The sequence below is a fragment of the Natrix helvetica genome, assembly GCF_964273705.1.
Source record: "Natrix helvetica genome assembly, chromosome: 1".
Lineage (NCBI taxonomy): Eukaryota > Metazoa > Chordata > Lepidosauria > Squamata > Natricidae > Natrix > Natrix helvetica.
This window is the reverse complement of record NC_138548.1, coordinates 198,156,125-198,176,983: the sequence shown is the minus strand read 5'-3', so window position 1 is coordinate 198,176,983 and position 20,859 is coordinate 198,156,125. Positions and strand designations below refer to the sequence as shown.

Sequence of the window (20,859 nt, the reverse complement as noted above, 5' to 3'; positions counted from 1 at the left end):
CTCTCCTTCTCCCTTTACCAGCAGGACTGGCTTCAGATTTCTGGGAACAATGGGAAACAAATTAGATCTTGGGTTTTGCAGGCCAACACCCTTGTAAAACACAAACTCTGGTCCAACCATTCAGAGACACTGCTATTGGCTCCTGAAGGGATACAGCCTACTAAACGCATAAAACTCTCTCAGTGTTTTCACAACCTACATCTTTGACGTGGTTCCCAATAGTGAGAGATTTAGAAAGATGGGGAGTTGAATTGAAGGAGAGTTTGACATGAACAACCAAGAAACAGGTGTGCAGTCTGTTGATAGCACATTTAAGAGCCCTGGTGGCACAGTGGTTAGAACGCTGTCCACTGCCAGGAGTTCAATTCTCACCAGGTCAAGGTTGACTCAGCCTTTCATCCTTCCGAGGTTGGTAAAATAAGGACCCGGATTGTTAGGGGCAGTAGGCTGACTCTATAAACCACTCAGAGAGTGCTGTAAAGGAGGGGTTCCCAATTCCCAGGCCGCAGTCCACTACCGGGCTGTGGCCTGTTCGGAACCAGGTCCCGCAGGCAGGCCAGTGTGTGTGAGAATCTCTCCTCGCACGAACGGTGGCCATCTGTTGCTTCCTTTGTGCGATTGGCAGCCACTTGCGCTCACATGCAAAGCTCCCTTTGTGCAAGCAGTGGGAGCATGCACCATGCTCCTCACAGAAATGGAGCTGTTTGCACATGCTTGCCTGTTACTCACAAGAAACTATCCCCTCTCTCCCCCCTGCCCCCCAGTCAGGCTACCAAGCCAAAAACAAAGGTAGCATTTTGTGCCACAATGGTGTGTAATGGGAACATTGCTGTATAATGTGAGTTTACAGCAGTATAAGCATCTCTCTTAGGAGATCTATGGTGCCTCAAGGTCAAAGCCCAGTACACTGAGTTAGGGAAAAAGGAATCCGTATGCCTTGAATGTTCCTGCGTCAGCATTCGGCAAATACTAGAAGCAACGGTTACAATGCCTGTCCTTACTGGCTTCAAGTCCCACAGCAGTTGGGGACTGCTGCTGTAAAGCACTGTGGAGCGGTATGTAAGTCTACGTGCTATTGCTATTTCACCCAGATGGCCAGAAAATGTTTTTAAAAACATTCCTAGAAACTCCACCTTAACAAACTCACGAACAGATGAGTCTTATCTGAGTAAATATTTCCAATATTTACACCTAATACTAGTATTTAAAGTGCTTTTCTCTAGTCACCGTAATTCTTGCTTTCTTGATCTTGTCCATCTCTGTGGGACTTGAAGCCAGTAAGGACAGGCATTGTAACCGTTGCTTCTAGTATTTGCCGAATGCTGACGCAGAAACATTCAAGGCATAGGACCTAGTTACTTGCGGGATCGTATTCTGCCCCATACATCCCTGCGACCAATCCGCTCGCACAGAGAGGGCCTCCTCCAGGTGCCGTCCACCAGACAGTGTCGAGGGGCGGCGCCTAGGAGTAGAGCCTTCTCTGTGGCGGGCCCAGCCCTGTGGAATGACCTCCCCCCGGATATTAGGAATACCTCTGACCTCCGCTCCTTTCGTGTAAAGCTCAAGACCCACCTTTTTCAAGTTGCTGGCCTGGCTCAACTTTGATCCAACTATATCGCTCCTGACGGGTTTTTTATTTGGGGTATTTTAATTGCATTCAATTTATTTAGGGGTTTTTAAACATTGTGTTTTTACTTGTTTTTATCTATCAGTTCACCTCCTCCTTGTATATGTCGTATATATGTCTTGGTATATGTTTTGTTATATGTATGTCGATATATTTATTTCCTATGTTTTGTTGTACGCCGCCCCGAGTCCTTCGGGAGAGGGTGCGGCTAAGAAATAAATATTTTTTATTATTATTATTATTATTATTATTATTATTATTATTATTATTATTATTATTATTATTATTATTATTATTATTATTATTATTATTATTATACGGATTCCTTTTTCCCTAACTCAGTGTACTGGGCTTTGACCTTGAGGCACCGTGGATCTCCTAAGAGAGATGATTATGCTGCTATAAACTCACATTATACAGCAATGTTCCCATTACACACCATTGTGGCACAAAATGCTAACTTTTGTTTTTCTAGCAGTCTCATCAGAAAGAACACAAGCTAGACAAACTTGATCACACTCCTCTAGAGTACTCGTCATGCTACTGTACCCTATTACTGCCATGATGTAATCATCCTGCCCCAAAGCACCACATTTCTGCTCCAATGTTTTTATTAGTAAGGAAGGTTCTTGCCTTTCCACATGAAATATGTGGAAGCAGGCATGCTATGAGGTAAGGATCAGGCAACTGCCTTAGGCAGCTGAATATTAGCTTCAGTTAAACCTGGCCAAACAGGAAACAGATAGCTGTAACCTACTCTATAGGTCGGTATTCTGGAATAGCCATATAAATAAGCCTAGTTGACAGGATCTGTGCAAGGATACTATAGTATTCCACTTCCTAAACTCATGGTTTCTTGCTGTTTCTTTAGAAACTGTCAGATCTGTAGTACCTGTAAACAGCCAGAAAAATTGATGCAACGTGAGGAATAATGGAAGCAAAAGGAGGAGGATAAAATGTGGCTTGTAATTAGCAGTGTTTATAGAGAAAGATGAAGCAGAATGACACTCCCTTGGGCTTCAACTGTTGCTGCAGGGTGGTAAAGTCCCATCCACCACCAAATTTAGAAAGGACTTTTTGTTTCCTTAGAAAGACTGAGCCCTGCCTAGCAACTCCAGTAGCTGGCACTGATTCACTTACTGTTGGAAGAGGAAATATGCTAGCTGTTTGCTTCTCCAATGAAAAATCCCCTAAGAGAGGATCAAAGTGTCCCCTCAGCTTACCTGTGCCCACTTTTGGCTGAAGGCAGGATTAGAGGAAGCAGTGCTAGAGAAATGATTCTCAAACTGGGCTCTTCAGCAAGTCATTTCAGTTCCTGGAGGTCCTGTGTGGAATGAAAGGATGGCAACTTCTGCTTCTCCTCAGCCTCACTTCTCTTTCAGCCTCAATCAGCCTTTGCACCTGATTGAGGTGCAAAAAGTGTGAATCACTAACATTCCTTGTAGGGACCCACAAACTCGCTTGGATTGCATACATCCAAGAATATTGCTCCTGGGTTCTGGGTTTTTTTTTTTTAAACATTTGGGGGTTTCCAGACATTTTAAAGGATTCATGGCTGTGATTTGTTTGTGCATTGCCTTGGGGATGTCTCCTCGTACATCACCTCTCAGGTTTCCAGGTTTTTCTTGAGAGCTGTGACCATTAGAGGAGAGCGCTGTAACCTCCCTTAGTTGGGCTTTTGGTGACTGGCTGCTCTGTCCCTTTTGTACTGTTCGTGTTTTGGTCTGTGACTGTAAATAAAGTATTATTATTTAAAGGATTCACTCATCCCTTTCAACTCCTGTAGCCCTGTTCCCAAATAAGCCTGGGCTTCATTCACTTTTAGAGTGCAGTCTTTCATATGTATGAACTAAAAGTTCAAAGGCTTTCAGAATATTGTAGTACAGTGGTACCTCGGCACTCGTGGTTAATTGGTTCCGGGAGGTGAAACGATTACCAAAAACGATGAGTACCAAATTTTTCCCATAAGGAATCATCTCAAGACAACGGACACTGAGAGGTTCAAGCTTGTGCATCGAGCACCAAACAAACGACGAGTTCTGGGACAAAATTTTCACGTCAGAATGAGTCTAGTACCAAATCCAATGAATTTCAAACCAGTCGAGTACGGAGGAACCATTGTATATAATCAGTCCACCTTCTCTTAAGCCATCTGAGTAGGGAAATAGAGATGTTACTATTATGTCTTGCCTTCACATACAGGGTTTTATTATTTCTGCCTCCCTTTTTGGAGGGGGGGAAGTTTCTCTACTTTTATAACCTGTTTATTTTTATGCCGTGTGGAAAAGTCTGATGATCAATATAACTAAGAATTTGAATGTATTCTTAGAAAATAAAATAGAAGGCGGCTGGTACACGATTCATTTAGCAACCCTTTGAAATTGCAGCAAAACTGAAAAAGTCATAGTCCTAGCACTTACGACATCATCACAGTGTCTTTACGGTCACGTGATCCAAATTTCGGTGGTAGGCAACCAGCCTGTATTTATGACAATGAGTCCTAGAATCATGAGATACATCATTTGTGACCTCCCCAGCTGGCTTCCACCAAGGTCAATGAGCGAGTGCAGATTTGCTTAATGACTGCATGGCTTGCTTAACAACTGCAGCAATTTGCTTAAAAGCTGTAGTAAAAGAAAGTTGTAAAATCAAATGTGACTTACTTAACAACCATCTTGGTTAGCGATGGAAATTCTAATCCTAATTGTGGTCATAAATGAAGGACTACCTGTAGAGGGATGTTTTGCGAATGGCCATAATAATCATAATAGGTGAGTTCTCATAAGATGCCCATCGAATTCCCAATGAGCCCAATGGTCCAAAAGGTTTGAGAACCATCTCTTCTAAAGTCTGGAAACTCAGTCTTATTAAAAACACTGGATACATTTAGCTTGAAAAGAGAAACTGGAAAGTAGTTAGGGCAACCATCTGCCATGCAGAAGTGGGAGCATATTTGTTCTATATTCTCCAAAAGACACGGTTTGAATCAAGAGATTGATACAGCAAAGCAGACTTCCACAACCTCGTAATCTCCCAACAGGTGGAGACTGAAATTTTTAGCATTTCAATCCTAGGTTTTCTAGCTAGGAACTTCTGCAGACTACAGTATTACAAAAGGGATTAGAAGAAACTTCCTAATCACAGTAATTTTCTTTCATCAGAAGTATTTAAAACATAGCTTGGCTTGACTTCACTGAATTATCTTCAAGTTATCCTCTAAGTTAAAAAAAAGTTTAAATCTATGGTTTGGATGAGCACAGACATTATATTTTAGCACATTTATCTGCTGAAGAAGAGACACCGTTATATAAAAAAAAATGCAAAGGAGCTTTCGTTTTCAAATTCTATGTCTGGAAAAGAAAAAAATAATACAGATTCTGCAAATCCACAGTGCAACTTGGCACAGTGATTACTGGCTGACTCCACACAATATTACCATGACATCTCTCTCAGTCCCACTCCTGATTGCAAGAGCAGTTGCCCTAAAATAGATAGGCTTTACGATGAAAAATGTAGAATTAATGAACAATCCACTGAGAATTCTGTGTTGCTCAGAGCCCTCTGGAATTTAGAGGCATGGAAAGATCAGTAATACATAAAATAAATTTCTTGTGCACTTGCCGTATTGCAACATCCCCTTATTTGCGACCTTCCAGATGTTTGGACCTCCGAATTCTAATATCCCTGATCTGAATTCCAATTGGGGAAGGCTACCTTATTCAAAGGAAGTACAGCTGGGCCAGCTGCAACCGCAATAACACACAGTGACATCAAAACAACCACAGATGCATAAGATTATTGCAGAAATGATCTGTGCATACTTTCATAATGATGTCTAACAAGTACGTAACTTGCTTCATTTGTGCCATGACGTTATGATGCACGTGTTGTTATTTTTCTCTGTTAACTCTTTCAGATGCCTGCAACTGATTCTTGTGCAGAATTTTTCCATCGGTTCTGCTGGATATTAATAAGTAATGTTGACAGTGAGTACCCTTGGGGTTTCTTTAGCTCAAAAACTGCAATGCCTTAGGTAAGGCCCTAGAAGAAAAGATCTCACTGAACGGATTTCAGAGTGTGAAAGAGAAAAGAGCTGGGTGCCACAATTTTTATGCTATCAGCAAAAATCCTCTTAGTACATTTAGACAAGTTGCGATCAGCACAGAGGGTCTGCGTTGCATTACAAGCGTAAGTACACAAAATCAGCACGCCTGTCACAGGGAAAAGCCTCCATCTGGAATAAGAGAAGATGTCATCATTCCAGATGAGCTAGCAAAAATGTACCGCCAGCTCAGCAGGAGCACAACTATTGTTGCATTTTCTTAAACACAGCTATTCAACCTCTTTGAAAAGCCCTGACTAAACCCCAAAGGGCTGCATACACACAATACATTTAACCCGATGGCTGAATTCACCCTTTTTGGGGGGGCGGGGTGGGGTACGATGCATTGTACCATGAACACAGAGCTGAATTCACGAAAGTCTCTAAGCCAACTCAATCTTGACAACATGAAGTCCACCCATCTTCAAGTTGTCAAGGTTGAGAAACACTGCTCTAAGCTATAAAATATTAACCAGATTTAATACGAATTAAAGAACACAAGCTGTGTGAATGGCCCCATTAGGTTTGTAAGTGATCTCATTAGGTTTGTTATCAGAACAGAGCCAATTTGTACCGGTATCAGTTTCATGCCAATTTTAATTCTCATGGCGTCCTGGGAACAGCAATTTGGGAAAGGTGTCAAGATGTCTGATCTAGCCCCCTGTCTCCTATTCCTTACAATAATAGGTTATTCAAACACACTGAATCCTTATTAATCAAGGTTCAGAAAAAAGTTCCCCATTTCCCAAATATGAGTGAAAATCACAGAATTGTGACTATTGTACACACACACACACACACACACACACTCGACTATGAACAGCAAAGGGAAGAATCGTGAAGCCTATTTTAGAAGGTCACTTCTAACTAATATAAGCAAGTCATCATCCAGCAACTAAAATTATCAACACTGAACAGTACCATGCAAACTCCACTTGTAACATACACACATACACGCACACACTAACCCAAGAGACTATTCTCTTTTGTCAGCAGTAGTCAACAAAGTAGCTCTTATGAAATGAAACCACAGCTGGGAAAATATAAACATAACCTGAAAGCCACAGGGATAATGTTACCAAAATCCTTTATAATACAAAAGAATTCTGCATTGTTAAAAATGCAAACAATGGGGAGAAGTTAAAAATGTGTTGTGGAATGCCAATCCTTCGTGTTTTGCTACCTTTCTAGCCTCCCTCATTATCTTAGGCTACAGTATACCTGTTAGTCACAGCCAACAGTCCTGCTCTTTGTGTGATCGTGCCACATTCTGGTATAGATTTAAGCGGAGAAGCAATCCCAAACACAATGAAACTTGATTGGTGCGTTTTCTAATTAATTATAGCTGTTGCGGTGACTAAAACCAAGCAAATAAGCAAATATAAGGTAGCAGCCTTCCATTCTAACAGTTAGACTGCAACATCCATCATTCCCACTGAGCTCTGCCAATGTCTGAAATGAGTGAGGACAATGGGCCTTGAAGGTCACCACATCTGGAGCAGAAGATACCATGCTGTGAAACACTACACAAGTTAAATGAATAGACCTGACTTAAGTTTCAGTTCCAAATTCAGCCACATATTGCAGGTTCACTGGGTGACCTGGTGTCTACCTGTCTGTCTAATCTAGTGTATGCAACTATTGGGAGGCCTAAATGTGTGGGAATTTCTATTTACTGCAGCATTACCTTACATGGAAAAAGAACAGGCTAGAAACGTAACAGAAAACTAGTCACTTCTATGTGGGAATATGCTACAATACTAGACAACACAGTATCAACAATAGAGACCTCCAAATTTCTAGGTTCTATCATATCTCAAGACTTAAAATGAAAACCTAACATCAAAAACATCATCAATAAAGCACAACAAAGAATGTTCTTTCTGCGCCAACTCAGGAAGCTCAAACTGTCCAAGGAGCTGCTGATACAGTTCTACAGAGGAATTATTGAGTCTGTCATCTGCACCTCCATAACTGTCTGGTTTGGTTCTGCAACCCAACAAGACTGACACAGACTTCAGAGGATAATCAGAACTGCAGAAAAAAACAATTATGGCCAACCTGCCTTCTATTGAGGACCTGTACACTGCACGAGTCAAAAAGGGCCGTGAAGATATTTACAGACCCCTCGCATCCTGGACATACATTGTTTCAACTCCTACCCTCAAAACGACACTATAGAGCACGGCACATCAAGACAACTAGACACCAGAACAGTTTTTTCCCGAATGCCACCACTCTGCTAAACAAATAATTCCCTCACCAGTTATTCACTAAGGCTGCGTTACTATTACTATTAGTCTTCTCATCGTTCCTATCACCCATCTCCTCCCACTTATGACTGCAGGACTGTAACTTCGTTGCTTGTATCCTTAAGATTTATACTGATATTGATTGTTTCCTGATTGCTTATTTGCACCCTATGACTATCATTAAGTGTTGTACCTTAGGATTCTTGAGGAATGTATCTTGCCCTTTTGTGTACACTGAGAGCATATGCACCAAAGACAAATTCTTTTTGTGTCCAATCATACTTGGCCAATAAAGAATTCTATTTTATTCTACGTTATTCTACTCGTTTTACTCCTTTCCTTGGCTGTAAAGCAGCTGTAACTTTCTCCCAATGAACACATCCAGACCAATAGGCATTCTCATTTGCATAATCTTGGCATCCAGGATTGAAAATACCTTTATTGCCTTTCTGTTCATGGCTGTAAAAAATGTTCCACTAATAAATGAAATAACAACTAATTTGTTGCATGAAACTCAAGACTGCCACCTCATTTTGTGTAATGCGAAAGCAGCACCTCGCCAGTGGGCAGCAGAAGGGACTCGAATAGAGCCATCTCCCTTCCTTTCTCAGTGCTTCTGTTTGGTCCCCGCTTTGTGTCACCTTGGGCTGGACTGTATTGCACAGAACAAAGCCCAGATTGATCCATCTGTCCCAGCTCTGCTGCAGCGTCTTTGCTGCCCACCATTTTAAGTTCAAAATCCAATTGATATGTATCTGGGTTGGATTTATTCTGATGTACAGCCAGATGACGGCTACGGCAAATATAGGTAAGCCTTATGTGCGTGTTGCAGGGGAGTAAAAAGACTTCTTGGAATTCGGCTTGATTCCTGATGACTGATATGGACATATCTATACAGTGTTTTTGACAGCAGTAGGCAAGTGACTTGTCATTGCCTTCTTCTAGATGTGTTACTGATGTGTTCACAATCTAGCCTTCAGCCTGGTATTTATATTAGGTGCCCATTCAAGTGTTAACCAGGCCTGCAACATGGAAAAGTCACATTTAAGGATCACAAAATACTGACATGTACCATGTTCTCCTCAAATTTTCTGTGTTAGTTGCTTACTTGACCCTACAGAAACAGGTCAATGTCAAGCATCCGACAAGCTGTAATATATAGTTACTGTTTACCAGGGTGACTCATAGTGTTGCAGTCAGCCAGCATATCAGCAGAAATATCCATCAATCTTGGCTCAGTCCTCCTTGTCTTTTATTTTCACTATTCCACTCCTCCTCCTTTTTCCATGCATGGCTATGTTCAGGGCTGGATTTAGATGAAAAGAGCCCCTAGGCTATTCCACTTATGGGGCCCTTTCACCTCCCATTTTTAAGTTTGTAAATTACATGAGAGATAATAAAATACATCATTACTGTGATATATATCAATATATTAAATGAAACATGTTGTAATTGGTACTAACCTTTATAAAAAATGTGGCACGGATAATAAATAAAAATGAAAGGCCCCTCTTGATCTTGAGGCCCTAGGCTGAAGCCTAGTTAGCCTATAGGAAAATCCGGCCCTGGCTATGTTTGTGCAACACCCTGAACCATAAACTAGCCAACCACATTTTAATGTGATAGGCAAATATCCCACATGGGATTAGTTTATGGTTCAATGCAGCCTAGAAAATTGGGGTCACTGAGAAAACCGTGCTTAACACCTATCATATGAAGGCAGCCATAACGTTTCTTTCAAATCTAAGCTTTTTGGCAAAAACCATATTTAATTATGTTTCCGGTGTATAGCGTGGAATAAGTACTTGATGAATATTTATTACCAACTAATAAATAACCGCAGGAAATTGCTTAGACAGTTGCCAGGACTCAACACTGACTAAAAGGCACAAAAAATGTATATACACTCCAGTGACGTGCGGTCAGGGGAGGCAGGGGAGGCAGGGCCTCACCTCTCTTCATGAAATAATAGTATATAATATTATTTACTATATATATATATATATATAATATTATAATATTATATACATTTGTCCGGCCGCGCCCGGGAGCTGCAGAGGCAGAAATGTTGTCGGCGCTTCCGGATGACGAAGGCACGCAAACACGCATCTACCCAGCTGTCTTTTCCAGCTACCTAGCGCTCTTTTCCACCGATCGCGCACGTTGTGCGCGCAAGAAGGAAAAGTCCGCGGCGAAGCCCTTGTCGCCCCGAGCTCTTGTTTGCACTTCCCCCCCTTTTTCTTCGCTCCATCCCGCTCCGGCTCTGGAAGGGCCGGCGAGGTTGGCTCCAGCCGAGATCAAGAGGGAGGAGAGGAGGGGGTAGCTGTGGGCTACCTTCCAGCCAAATGCGCACGAAAAGCGTGCGCGATCGGTGGAAAAGAGCGCTAGGTAGCTGGAAAAGACAGCTGGGTAGATGCGTGTTTGCGTGCCTTTGTCCTCTGGCAGCGCCTTCTTGCGCGCACAACGCCGCTTTGGTGGGAAACCGCTCGCCGTTCTTGCGCTCCTCTCCAGCCACCGCCTTGGAAGTGAGTCGCGCCGACGGAGCTTTGGGGCTGAGGAGAGAGGGACGTAAACACGCATCTACCTCGCGCTCTTTTCCACCGATCGCGCACGCTTTTCGTGCGCATTTGGCCGGAAGGTAGCCCGCAGCTACCCCCTCCTCTCCTCCCTCTCGATCTCGGCTGGAGCCAACCTCGCTGGCCCTTCCAGAGCCGGAGAGGGATGGAGCGAAGAAAAAGGGGGGGAAGTGCAAACAAGAGCTCGGGGCGACAAGGGCTTCGCCACGAACTTTTCTTTCTTGCGCGCACAATGTGCGCGATCGGTGGAAAAGAGCGCTAGGTAACTGGAAAAGATAGATGGGTAGATGCGTGTTTGCGTGCCTTTGTCCTCCTGCAGCGCCTTCTTGTGCGCAGAACGCCGCTTTGGTGGGAAACCGCTCGCCGTTCTTGCACTCCTCTCCAGCCACCGCCTTGGAAGTGAGTCGCGTCGACGGAGCTTTGGGGCTGAGGAGAGAGGGACGCAAACACACATCTACCTAGCGCTCTTTTCCACCGATCGCGCAAGCTTTTCGTGCGCATTTGGCCGGAAGGTAGCCCGCAGCTACCCCTCCTCTCCTCCCTCTCGATCTCGGCTGGAGCCAACCTCGCTGGCCCTTCCAGAGCCGGAGCGGGATGGAGCGAAGAAAAAGGGGGGGAAGTGCAAACAAGAGGTCGGGGCGACAAGGGCTTCGCCGCAGACTTTTCCTTCTTGCGCGCACAACATGCGCGATCGGTGGAAAAGAGCGCTAGGAGGCTGGAAAAGATAGATGGGTAGATGTGTGTTTGCATCCCTTTGTCCTCCGGCAGCACCTTCTTGCGCGCAGAACGCCGCTTTGGTGGGAAACCGCTTGCCGTTCTTGCGCGCCTCTCCAGCCACCGCCTTGGAAGTGAGTCACGCGGACGGAGCTTTGGGGCTGAGGAGAGAGGCAGGGACGGAGGGAGTGGGGGGAGAGGAGCCGCCCCCCTCACCCCGCAGGCAATGGGGAAAGCTTTCCTGAAATGGGGGGGGGGTGTCACGGGAAATAAAAAGGGCGCACGCTGGGGGGGACGAAGGAGGCTTTGGCGCGCCTTAGAGGCGGGTGGGAAAGCAACAAAAGGGGCAGCGAGGGCGGGCGGTGCCTGCAGGCGGCAAGGCTTGAGCGGGGTGAAAGCGCAGCCCCTTTCGTTGCTTTCCCATTCACCCCGCTCAAGCCTTGCCTGAGGGAGCTGGGGATCGGGCTTTGGGTTGGTGGGAGAGGGAGACCTTGAAGGAGTGGGGGGGGAAGGGACTGGCGCAGGTGGAGGAAGCAATGCTACGCGGATCAGTGCACTCCGCGGTCCCCTTAATGTTCACTCAGGAAGGCAGAGAATGGGACCACGTGTGCTGCACACGTGGTCCCATTCCCCGCCTTCCTGATGACGTCACCAGCCTCCCCAGCCATAACCCTCACCGCACGTCACTGATACACTCATTATAAAGTTGATGAGCAACTTTACCCGCAGGTAAAATATCTACATTCTGAGACTATAGGAATTTGATTTAAGCAAAATATATTTATTTTCATCTCTTATTACACCCCATCCCAACTAAACTTCCCTTTCCCATTTGTCATACATCTTCCTATTTTTTTGCACTGGTTTATCACAGTGTGTGTTCAATAAAATCCACAACAAAAAAGCCCTAAACTCAGATTTACCCAAGGAAGACTACCAATATCACATAGGCTCTGAAAAGAATGCAGGCAACAGAGAGTTGGGAGAGGAGAAGAGTGGGGAAAGATAAGCTAAATTTCAAGAACTTATAAGAAAAGGGGGTAAAAATAGCAAAATAATGTTTTCTTTAAAAAATGCAACTGACCTGACAGTTCTTGAATTTTCCCCATCTGACCTGCAAAACAAGGAGACAAAGAAAGTCAGAGTAAAGCTAAGGGTCAGATTCAGTAATGGTTTGGACAAACAATGTTTTAGCACCAGGGGTGACCTTGGTGGGGTTTCAAAACGACAATTAAGATATGAATAAAAGCAAAGAAAACAAAAAACAGGTTGCCCAAAATAATGTACTGGCACTGGCTTGGTTTTAAGTTGAACCAGCTGTTTAATAATATTTTGTTGGGAACAGCTGAAAAAAACAATATTTTTGTATTCTTGTAGCACATCAAAAATGACTCAAAAGAAAATACTCTTTTTTTTGTGTGAAATCTTTCATATTTTCCCCATCCCAAAACAGAAATGTCTTTTGTCAGGATGCGGGGTGGGTGGGGTGGGGGTGACGACACACTGTACTTCCTGCTTTGCTCACTAATTGCAATGCAATTTCCTGGTGACCTCCAAACACTAAAAAAGCAAAATAAAACGTTATCAGTTGAAAAATCTTTTGAAGGAAACCTCATACCTTTGCCTACCAAAAATAAAAGACGTAAGTGAAAAGGAATAACTTCAAAATGTTGTTTCAAAAATAAACTTATAAATGTCTAGCAGACACTTATTTTATGTCTAAGTGCTTTTTCCAAAAGGCAACTGGACTTAGTTTTTTTGCGGAGGGGAACTATTTATTTATTGTATTTTAGTTCGTATTTTAGTTTGTCACTCATGTACAAGATAACAGGAACAAGAATAAACATGAATAAGAATGCAGGAAGTGGGAACAAATAAATGGGGACAGTAGGACAGGGACGTTAGGCACTCTGGTGTGCTTATGCGTGCCCCTATGCCCCTATTTTCCTTGAAGACCTTTCACTGCTCACACAAGAAGCTTCTTCAGTTCTCCTTTTGCTTCTTGGATGCTTCGCGTCTTCAAGGGAAAAAAACAAAACCCAGTTGCCTTTTGAAAAACCACACCATTATTTTATGTGCTGGGGATAGACATCCAGGGTTTTCGTGGCAAAAGCTGATGATTTTTTTTCCCAGAAGGCAGAAGGCTCCAGTGGGTGAAAGTGATGTTACTGCCTTATTGGGCCTATGAGCAGAGTATAAACAGTTGAAACAAATGTGAATGAGACTACTGAAATGTCCTTCTTTTTCCTGATTTTGGGCATTTATTTATGATTTCATTTATGTATTTATTTTAACCCTATTTTGATACTTAGCACTAGCTTCTATCAGCATCCTGTCTCAAAAGGATAGAAATCCAAGCTGACTATCAGAAACTGGAGTTGAAAGGAGGCTGAGGATTGCAAAAAGTGGATTCTTGGACATGTGTGCCCCACCCTTGTGGTTCTATGTATATAAACACTGGACTGCAAAACCAGCTATTTTGTAAGCACATATGCTCCAGTTATTAATCAAAAATGCTTAATCCCAATAAAATTCAATTGCCAAGAATTTCAAGGCCACACCCCCCTCATCCCACAGCCTTCTGTCTAGCATCACTCCATTGGGACCAATCAGCTTCTTGCCCTTAACTGATTTCTTGTAACTGCCTGATGTGTTTTAATGAGGGAAGTGACAGAAATTATTGCCACGTGGATTTTTGCTATTGATCTAGGAGGTGGGAAAATCAGCACCCAGAAAAAATTAAGATGACACCATTGCACATGACTCCAGTAAATAGCAACTCTGAAATAAAAAGCTAGGAAAGGCTTCCCAGAAAACAGGCAACCCCCCTCCAAACATTTTTGAATAAAACCTTATTTAATACTAATATGATTCACCTATTAGAAGCCTCCTGTCTTTAAAGTTTGGATTTTAATAAACTTAAAATAAGCCATATAAGTGCACCGTACATCCCTGATAGCTTTGCATTAAAAGCACTGTAAGAAGGGAATAGGCTTACTTATTATTCCTGCTGAACAAAAGGGTTACTTACATATTTTTTCCAGGCATTCAAAGAAAGACTAGCAAAGTAACTCTCACTTTGAAGAGAAAGAACATGGATAGTAACTGGAAGGCCTAATGTCTACACCAGTGGTGGGATACGACTGGTATGCCCCAATACGGGCGTACCGGTGCCTTCTGGGAGCACCAGGTACCGTTACTGTACGGTGCTCCGGAGGGGCCACCTGCCCTCCCGCTCTCCTTACCTCTATTTGAGCCGACTAGGGCATTTGCGCACACGCATGGGGCATATGGCGCTTCCACGATGCTCCGCCGAGCAGCTGGAGCGTCACAGGCTGTGGGTACACAGTGTGCACTGTGGCATGCACATGGTGGATGACCAGCCCCGTTGCAGCATACCGGTTGCAAAGAGAGCTGGAACCCACCACTGCTCTACACTATCATTGGGTAGTGAAGAGCCTCTGATGTCCATATCACATAAAGGTCTAGAGCAGGAGTGTCAAACTCAAGGCCTGGGGGCCAGTTCTGGCCCGTGGGGTGTTTACATCTGGTCCGCGGGGCTGCCCTAGAAACAGCAAAGGACTGGCCCATGGTGCCTCTGCCAGTGAAAACAGAGCTCATGAGGGCTGCTCTGTTTTTGGCTCAGATGGCCTCCTGCTGCCCTCTGCCAGAGAAAATGGAGCTTGGGGGGAGGGGTGCATGTCCGAGCTCCATTTTCACTGGCAGAGTTTCAGCAGGAGGCTGTCATGGCTGAAAACGGAGCTCCGGAGCCCATTTTCGCTGGCAGAGTGCTCAGGCCACCACAGAGGCCCCCAACACAACTGACGTCAAACTGACCACGCCCACCCTGGCCCCCAATGTCAAACACAACTCTGATGCGGCCCTCAATGAAATTGAGTTTGACACCCCTAGACTAGAGAACCTCCAAATTAGGTTTTTCAAAATATTCCTCTCGCCAATGCCACACACACTTGGCTTTGGACAATAGTGTGGGAAGTTATGATGAGATGATTAAGATAACATCATACAATCGTGACTGAGAACAGAACTTAAATAAGGTGCATGGAATATCCAAAATACATTAGTAAGAATTTTACTAATGCATTTTTCCAGTGGCAGTCACTGCCTTCAAAATGGCAGCTGCAACTGGGTGATTAACTCCCTTGCCTTTTAATATGTGTGCAATGCATGCAACTCACATTGCAAAGGGGGAAGGACTTTGATTGGCCAGTCATGCCCACCATTTTGAAGCCAGTGACTATCACTGAGGATGTCTCTGCTCCTTCCCTCCCCACAGACATTAGCAATAGTACAAATCTAATATTATGTCCTGTAGAAGGTTTACTATGATACATAATCAGCAGCCTAAAAGAAAGTTTCAGAAACATTCCACACTAATTTGGGACACCTCCCTTTTTCTTCTCCTTTTAAGCAGGGAGGAAATTAGGACTGAGTAAGAGTTTTTTTTCTACTTCATTGTGCCTGGAGACTGTATTCTTCCTTCCCCACTAAATTAGAATTACTAAATTTAGATTGCTACAAATCTAAAAGGACCTCTAGATGGCAGCAAAGAGGTGCAAATGAAACAATCTTTGCTGCTACCTAGTGGACATTTCTGGTAAACCTATATAACCTAAATTCATCCAAACTAGCACCAGTCATTTTTGCTTAAAATCAGTGAAGTTACTGGTTCTTCAGACTCTGCATACAAATAAAAACAACAGCTCACAAGAGCAAGCCTAGCTGTGAGATAGGAACAAGGTATGGGGACTCTCCCAGAAATTATGTTAGGGATTATTTCTATGCAAATTGAAAATTTAAAAAAATGAATCTTCTTGAACAAACTATGCTTATATAATCTTTCTGCACTTCATTTGATATCTCATTATTTGTCAGCTCATTACATATCTAAATAATTGCTGGGTGGGAAGGATGCAGGAGAAAAATAAGCCTTGAGTTATAACTCTACCAGCATTAAGTCAAGCCAAGAGAACAGCGTGTGCAACTGGGACAATGCTTTGCTATCAAGCTCACCCTTACTGAAGGATCAACTACACATAAGGAAAACAAAGCAAACTATACAACTGTTTTCAACAATGGAGCAACTGATCCAATGGGGACGGGACAAAAAGCAATGAGGTTATACTACAGATGTAGATTTATACTAAGCAGGAGCAAAACCTTCTTAACTAGCCAGAGCTGTTCAACAATGGATCAAAAGACTCATTTCTCCACCCCACTCCCTCAAAGCCTGCAACAAAAGTCTATTGGGAAGAGCTTCCTAGAAAGAGAAAATGACTGCTAAAATAATTAAAGCATGTAGTCTAGATATGTCCCTTAGGAGCTCAAGATTTAATTTCCTGTAGCTTGCAAATTCTCTCAGAGGGGCTTAGTTAGAAATATGCACTAGAATGGTGCTATGCACTACGGAAAAAATAACTGATTTGAGAAAATATCAGGATATCCTAAACAGGGAAGCTTCTGGTTCTGATCTTTCGTCACATCAGACAAGGAAAGACTGTATTGTTATAGCAGAATCAAGAAAGAAAGAAAAATGGTTGCCTTCACACATCAAACAAAGCCAGTATAGAGATACAACATTTGTGAACTAAAATGCAACTGGCATTTAAGGCTGCTTTAGGGTCCAAAATGGAGTTTAGGAGTTGCATGTGAGAGTAAGCCCAATGTCTTTAAAAGTGTGAAGAGTCTATTAGTTGTTTTCTACATATATGTGGATCAAGAATTGATTTCCATGTTAAGGAACCCAAGTCTGACTTTTAAACCAAACACAACCACAACACTTCTTAGGATTTAATCTTAGGATTTAATCTGTTCATTCTTTGGGTGAAGACCTACGTAGCCAGAGCTTATCCAAATTCTTAAAATATCAGAGGATATTTACATTTTGTTGCAGGCTAGTTTAAAGAAATCACACCAAACCTCTCAAAAATGTGAACTAATTTAGCCATGAGCAAAACCAAACTGTGGCTCAGAAATAGTTTATTTTGAAAGCTTTTTTAGTGCCAGGGCTGTGAGAATGAGGTTTAACTTCCAACAGAGAAATCTCTCTGCATAAATCTGCCTTTATATGTCTGGGGCTCTGGAAAACATTTTTCAGAGCGTTAGGAGTTTTTGAGGGAAGCGTGATAGTCACCTAGACCCATTTTAGAAAGTGAGTAATATATTCAACACGTCTTCAGCTAAGCATATATGCCTAATAAATTTGTACTCTCTCCATATCTCAGCTATCTCAAAAGGCCCCATTCCCTAAAAACGGGACACCAAATACCATCCTCCACTGAGACTTATCAAAGACATTTAAAGTGAAGAAAATTATCTGAAAACCCCACCTCCAGAGGGGAGGGAGGATTTGGGTTCTCCACTCTGCAACAGGAGGCTATGGATCAGGGGACACGTGTTTACAAAAGCTGCCTCAACTCTCTTGGGAACACAGCTAGACAATGTGTCTTACACAGCCAGCCAGCACAACTGAGCAGGTGAAAAATCATTTCCCCCCAGCCTAAGATGATTACTTTTCCATGGTGCAGGCACACAGAAACGGAAGAGCTGGCAAGCACCAGTCAGCCTCTGGGTTTCTCAATGAAAACCCAAACTAGGAAAAAAACAAGTCTCCACCTGGTAGCTTGCGGGGGGAGGGGGAGGGGGGGCTATCAGGCCAAAGTCCAAAAAGAAGACAGCAAAAGTTGATGCATGAGTTATTTTTGTCCCACAGCAGGTTTTAACTGTAGATTAGCTTATAGAGCCCGAAACGAACACAAATAACCTGATGTTATATGTCTTTGATTGCATTTCTCCCCCGTCTTCCTTTCAGTCAAGGCTGATTCTGATCTTTGCCCCGTAGCATTTCCACTGCCAAAGAGCAGAAATCAGCCCTGCTTATCAGACCCTTCCTGCCCTTTGAGGCAGGGGAAAGTTTAGCTTTTTTGGAATTTGATAGGATGCTTTTGACAAATTTCAATTCATTTCATGCTATGGTGCAATTCACAGGGATTAAACCAGCTCACTCCAACCTGGTCCCTTCTAAACACCTCAAATTGCAACCTCCATCATTCCAAACCAACAACAGAGGTCAACAACCATCACAGATGGAACATACCAGATGGGGTGCTTTTAGATTGCATGAATTAAAAAAAAAAATCCCAGAATAAATATGGAATCCTAAAGGCAACTTTGGATTTACTATGTCAAGCTATCCCCAGGGGTGACTCATCCCTCATTATTTTTTGCTCTCTGCGCGTGGAACTGACATGTCAGAAGAAGATTTTAGTTCAAAAGATCAATGTTGCAACCTCTCTTGGGAATCTCCGGATGACAGTTCAGTAACAGGGTTTATTTATTTATTTTATTTATTTATTTATTTATTATTAGCGTTTATATACCGCCCCCTCTCCCGAAAGGGACTCGGGGCGGTGTACAGTCCGTATTAAAATACAACAGATTAAAACATAGAAATAACTATATAAATACATGTATAAGAGGAGGGTAAAATATGCCAAACTGTACAGCTAATAAATAAATCAATACAAAAGTTTAAAATATCAAGTTAAATTTAAAACAATATCCCTCTAAAAACCAGTAAGAATGTGTATGCCAGGAGGTAGACGTTAAAATTATGCCAAACCAGCCAGTCGGAACAGGTGTGTCTTCAGTTTCTGTCGGAAGGAGCGGAGGTCAGTAGTGGTTCTAATATCGGGGGGGAGGTCATTCCAGAGGGTTGGGCCCATCACAGAGAAGGCCCTACTCCTTGGTGTCGCCCATTGGCATTGCCTCGTGGACGGCACCAGGAGAAGGCCCTCCCTGTGAGAGCGGATTGGCCGCAGGGATGTATGTGGGAGGATGCGATCCCGCAGGTAACTAGGCCCTATGCCATGGAGCGCTTTAAAGATGGTGATCAGAACCTTGAAACGCACCCGAAAGACCACAGGTAGCCAGTGCAGCTCGCGCAGGAGAGGTGTTACGTGGGAGTACCTAGTACTCCCCATGACTACCCGCGCGGCTGCGTTCTGGACTAGCTGCAGTCTTCGGGCGCGTCCCAAGGGAAGCCCCATGTAGAGAGCGTTACAGTAGTCCAGGCTACTTGATTCAGGTTCTTGATGGGACCTGAGCCATTCTAGTCTGGGATCAAAAATTCAGTTAACGGAAGCGAGTTTTACTTTTCCTGCCCTCCACACCTAGGCTTCATTTATAGAAGCAGCCCCTGGACAATCACGCCGAGTCTCTGGCCCCAAACGCACTGATTGCAGGAAAGCAGCAGGCTGATTTCCTGAGAACAGGTGCTGCTCTGGCAGCAGGAAGCAGTTCTCATTGAACCCCAACTAACTGGCACATGCTCACTATCCTGGAGCATGCTAGCAGCACCATCTGCTGCCAGATTTCTGCCTCTGAATAAGAGCCGGGCAACCTGTCCACTGACGTGAACTCAACTGCCCCTTCCTGACTTGGTTCATGCCCAACCGGCCTTGCAGTTTGCCCACAGCTTTAGGGACTAATGCCTAAGAAATCGGACGGAAGGCACACTTTTTGGGATGCTGTAGCGCTGCTGCAAAGGGTACATGAGGTTCTGGTCTGTACATCCCCCAAGGGCCATGTTGACTTCCGCTCCGCGGGCCAATTTTTCAGCCAGACACTGATCTCTGCTAGGAAATCTATCAGGGAGAAAATTGGCAAAACAAACCATGGAGAGGAGGAGAAAATAAGAAGAGACAGCGTGGATCAAGTATAAATCTTCTTAATCAACTTACCTGTGTCCACTTCGAAGAAAACAGCACTACTATCCCTCCTCTGTGTGTGTTTGTGTGTGTGCGACTGTGCACGCATATAAGGGAAGGGTGATTCAATTGAGCTCTTCAGTCTGGCCAGAGCTGATGACATTTGAAACAGCCCCAGGAAGCAAAGATCAGCATTCAGATGTGAATAAACTGGGGTCTCCTGGCAACCTTCCAAACTAAGTCTCGGAGTGGGAGTGACTTCTTTTAATTTTTTTTTTAAGAAACTCAGAAAACAATTGCACAGAGCCCACCAGTTGGTGAGCCAGCTGCCTGATCTGAGGCAATGTTTGTTTTTTAAAAAATCACACACTCCCTTAAAAATTACAACTTTAGCCGTCGCTCCTAACGCTGTCTGTCCCAGATCTAGAGCTGCCCAAATTAGCCTAGATCTCATTTCAAGTCATTTGTCTTAATTAATTGGTCCTTTCCTTGAGGTAAACCTGGATTGAAGCCAGCAATTCCTAAAGGATAAATTCCCCTAGGTTTATTTATTTTAATCCACCATGCCCGTTTCCTCTAAAATTTAGGTTAAATGAAGGTTAGTTTAATACTGAAGCCAGGAAGGACACATCTTAACATTTTTCTCCCGGAAAACTTGAAGCCAGAGAAGGGGACAGTCAGGGCCAAAGTGATGTGGCCATAGATGCTAGAGGAGCACTGAAGCTCCTACTCCTTGGCTTCTACTCTTTGTTGCAACTGTGTACTCACTCCTAAAACAGGGTGTCCTGAAACCTTTTAAAAGGCCCTAAACAGTGCTATGCCAAACGCTCTGTTTTTTAATGTGACAGAAAGGGGAAGA

The 20,859-nt window shown here is 43.5% G+C and overlaps 1 protein-coding gene across 5 annotated transcripts in view; it reads right to left on the bottom strand.

Moving 5' to 3' along the window:
• Positions 1-20,859, bottom strand: part of IQSEC2 (IQ motif and Sec7 domain ArfGEF 2) — a 177,222-nt gene that overhangs the window by 136,827 nt on the left and 19,536 nt on the right. For all 5 annotated transcript variants that reach the window (XR_014176163.1, XM_081962377.1, XM_081962378.1 and 2 more), the window contains exon 2: positions 12,356-12,385. Coding sequence is in view for 4 of the 5 variants with exons in the window: in XM_081962377.1 (XP_081818503.1) it covers positions 12,356-12,385 (30 nt within the window). In the remaining variant the exon portion in view is untranslated. The remainder of the gene's footprint in view (positions 1-12,355; positions 12,386-20,859) is intronic.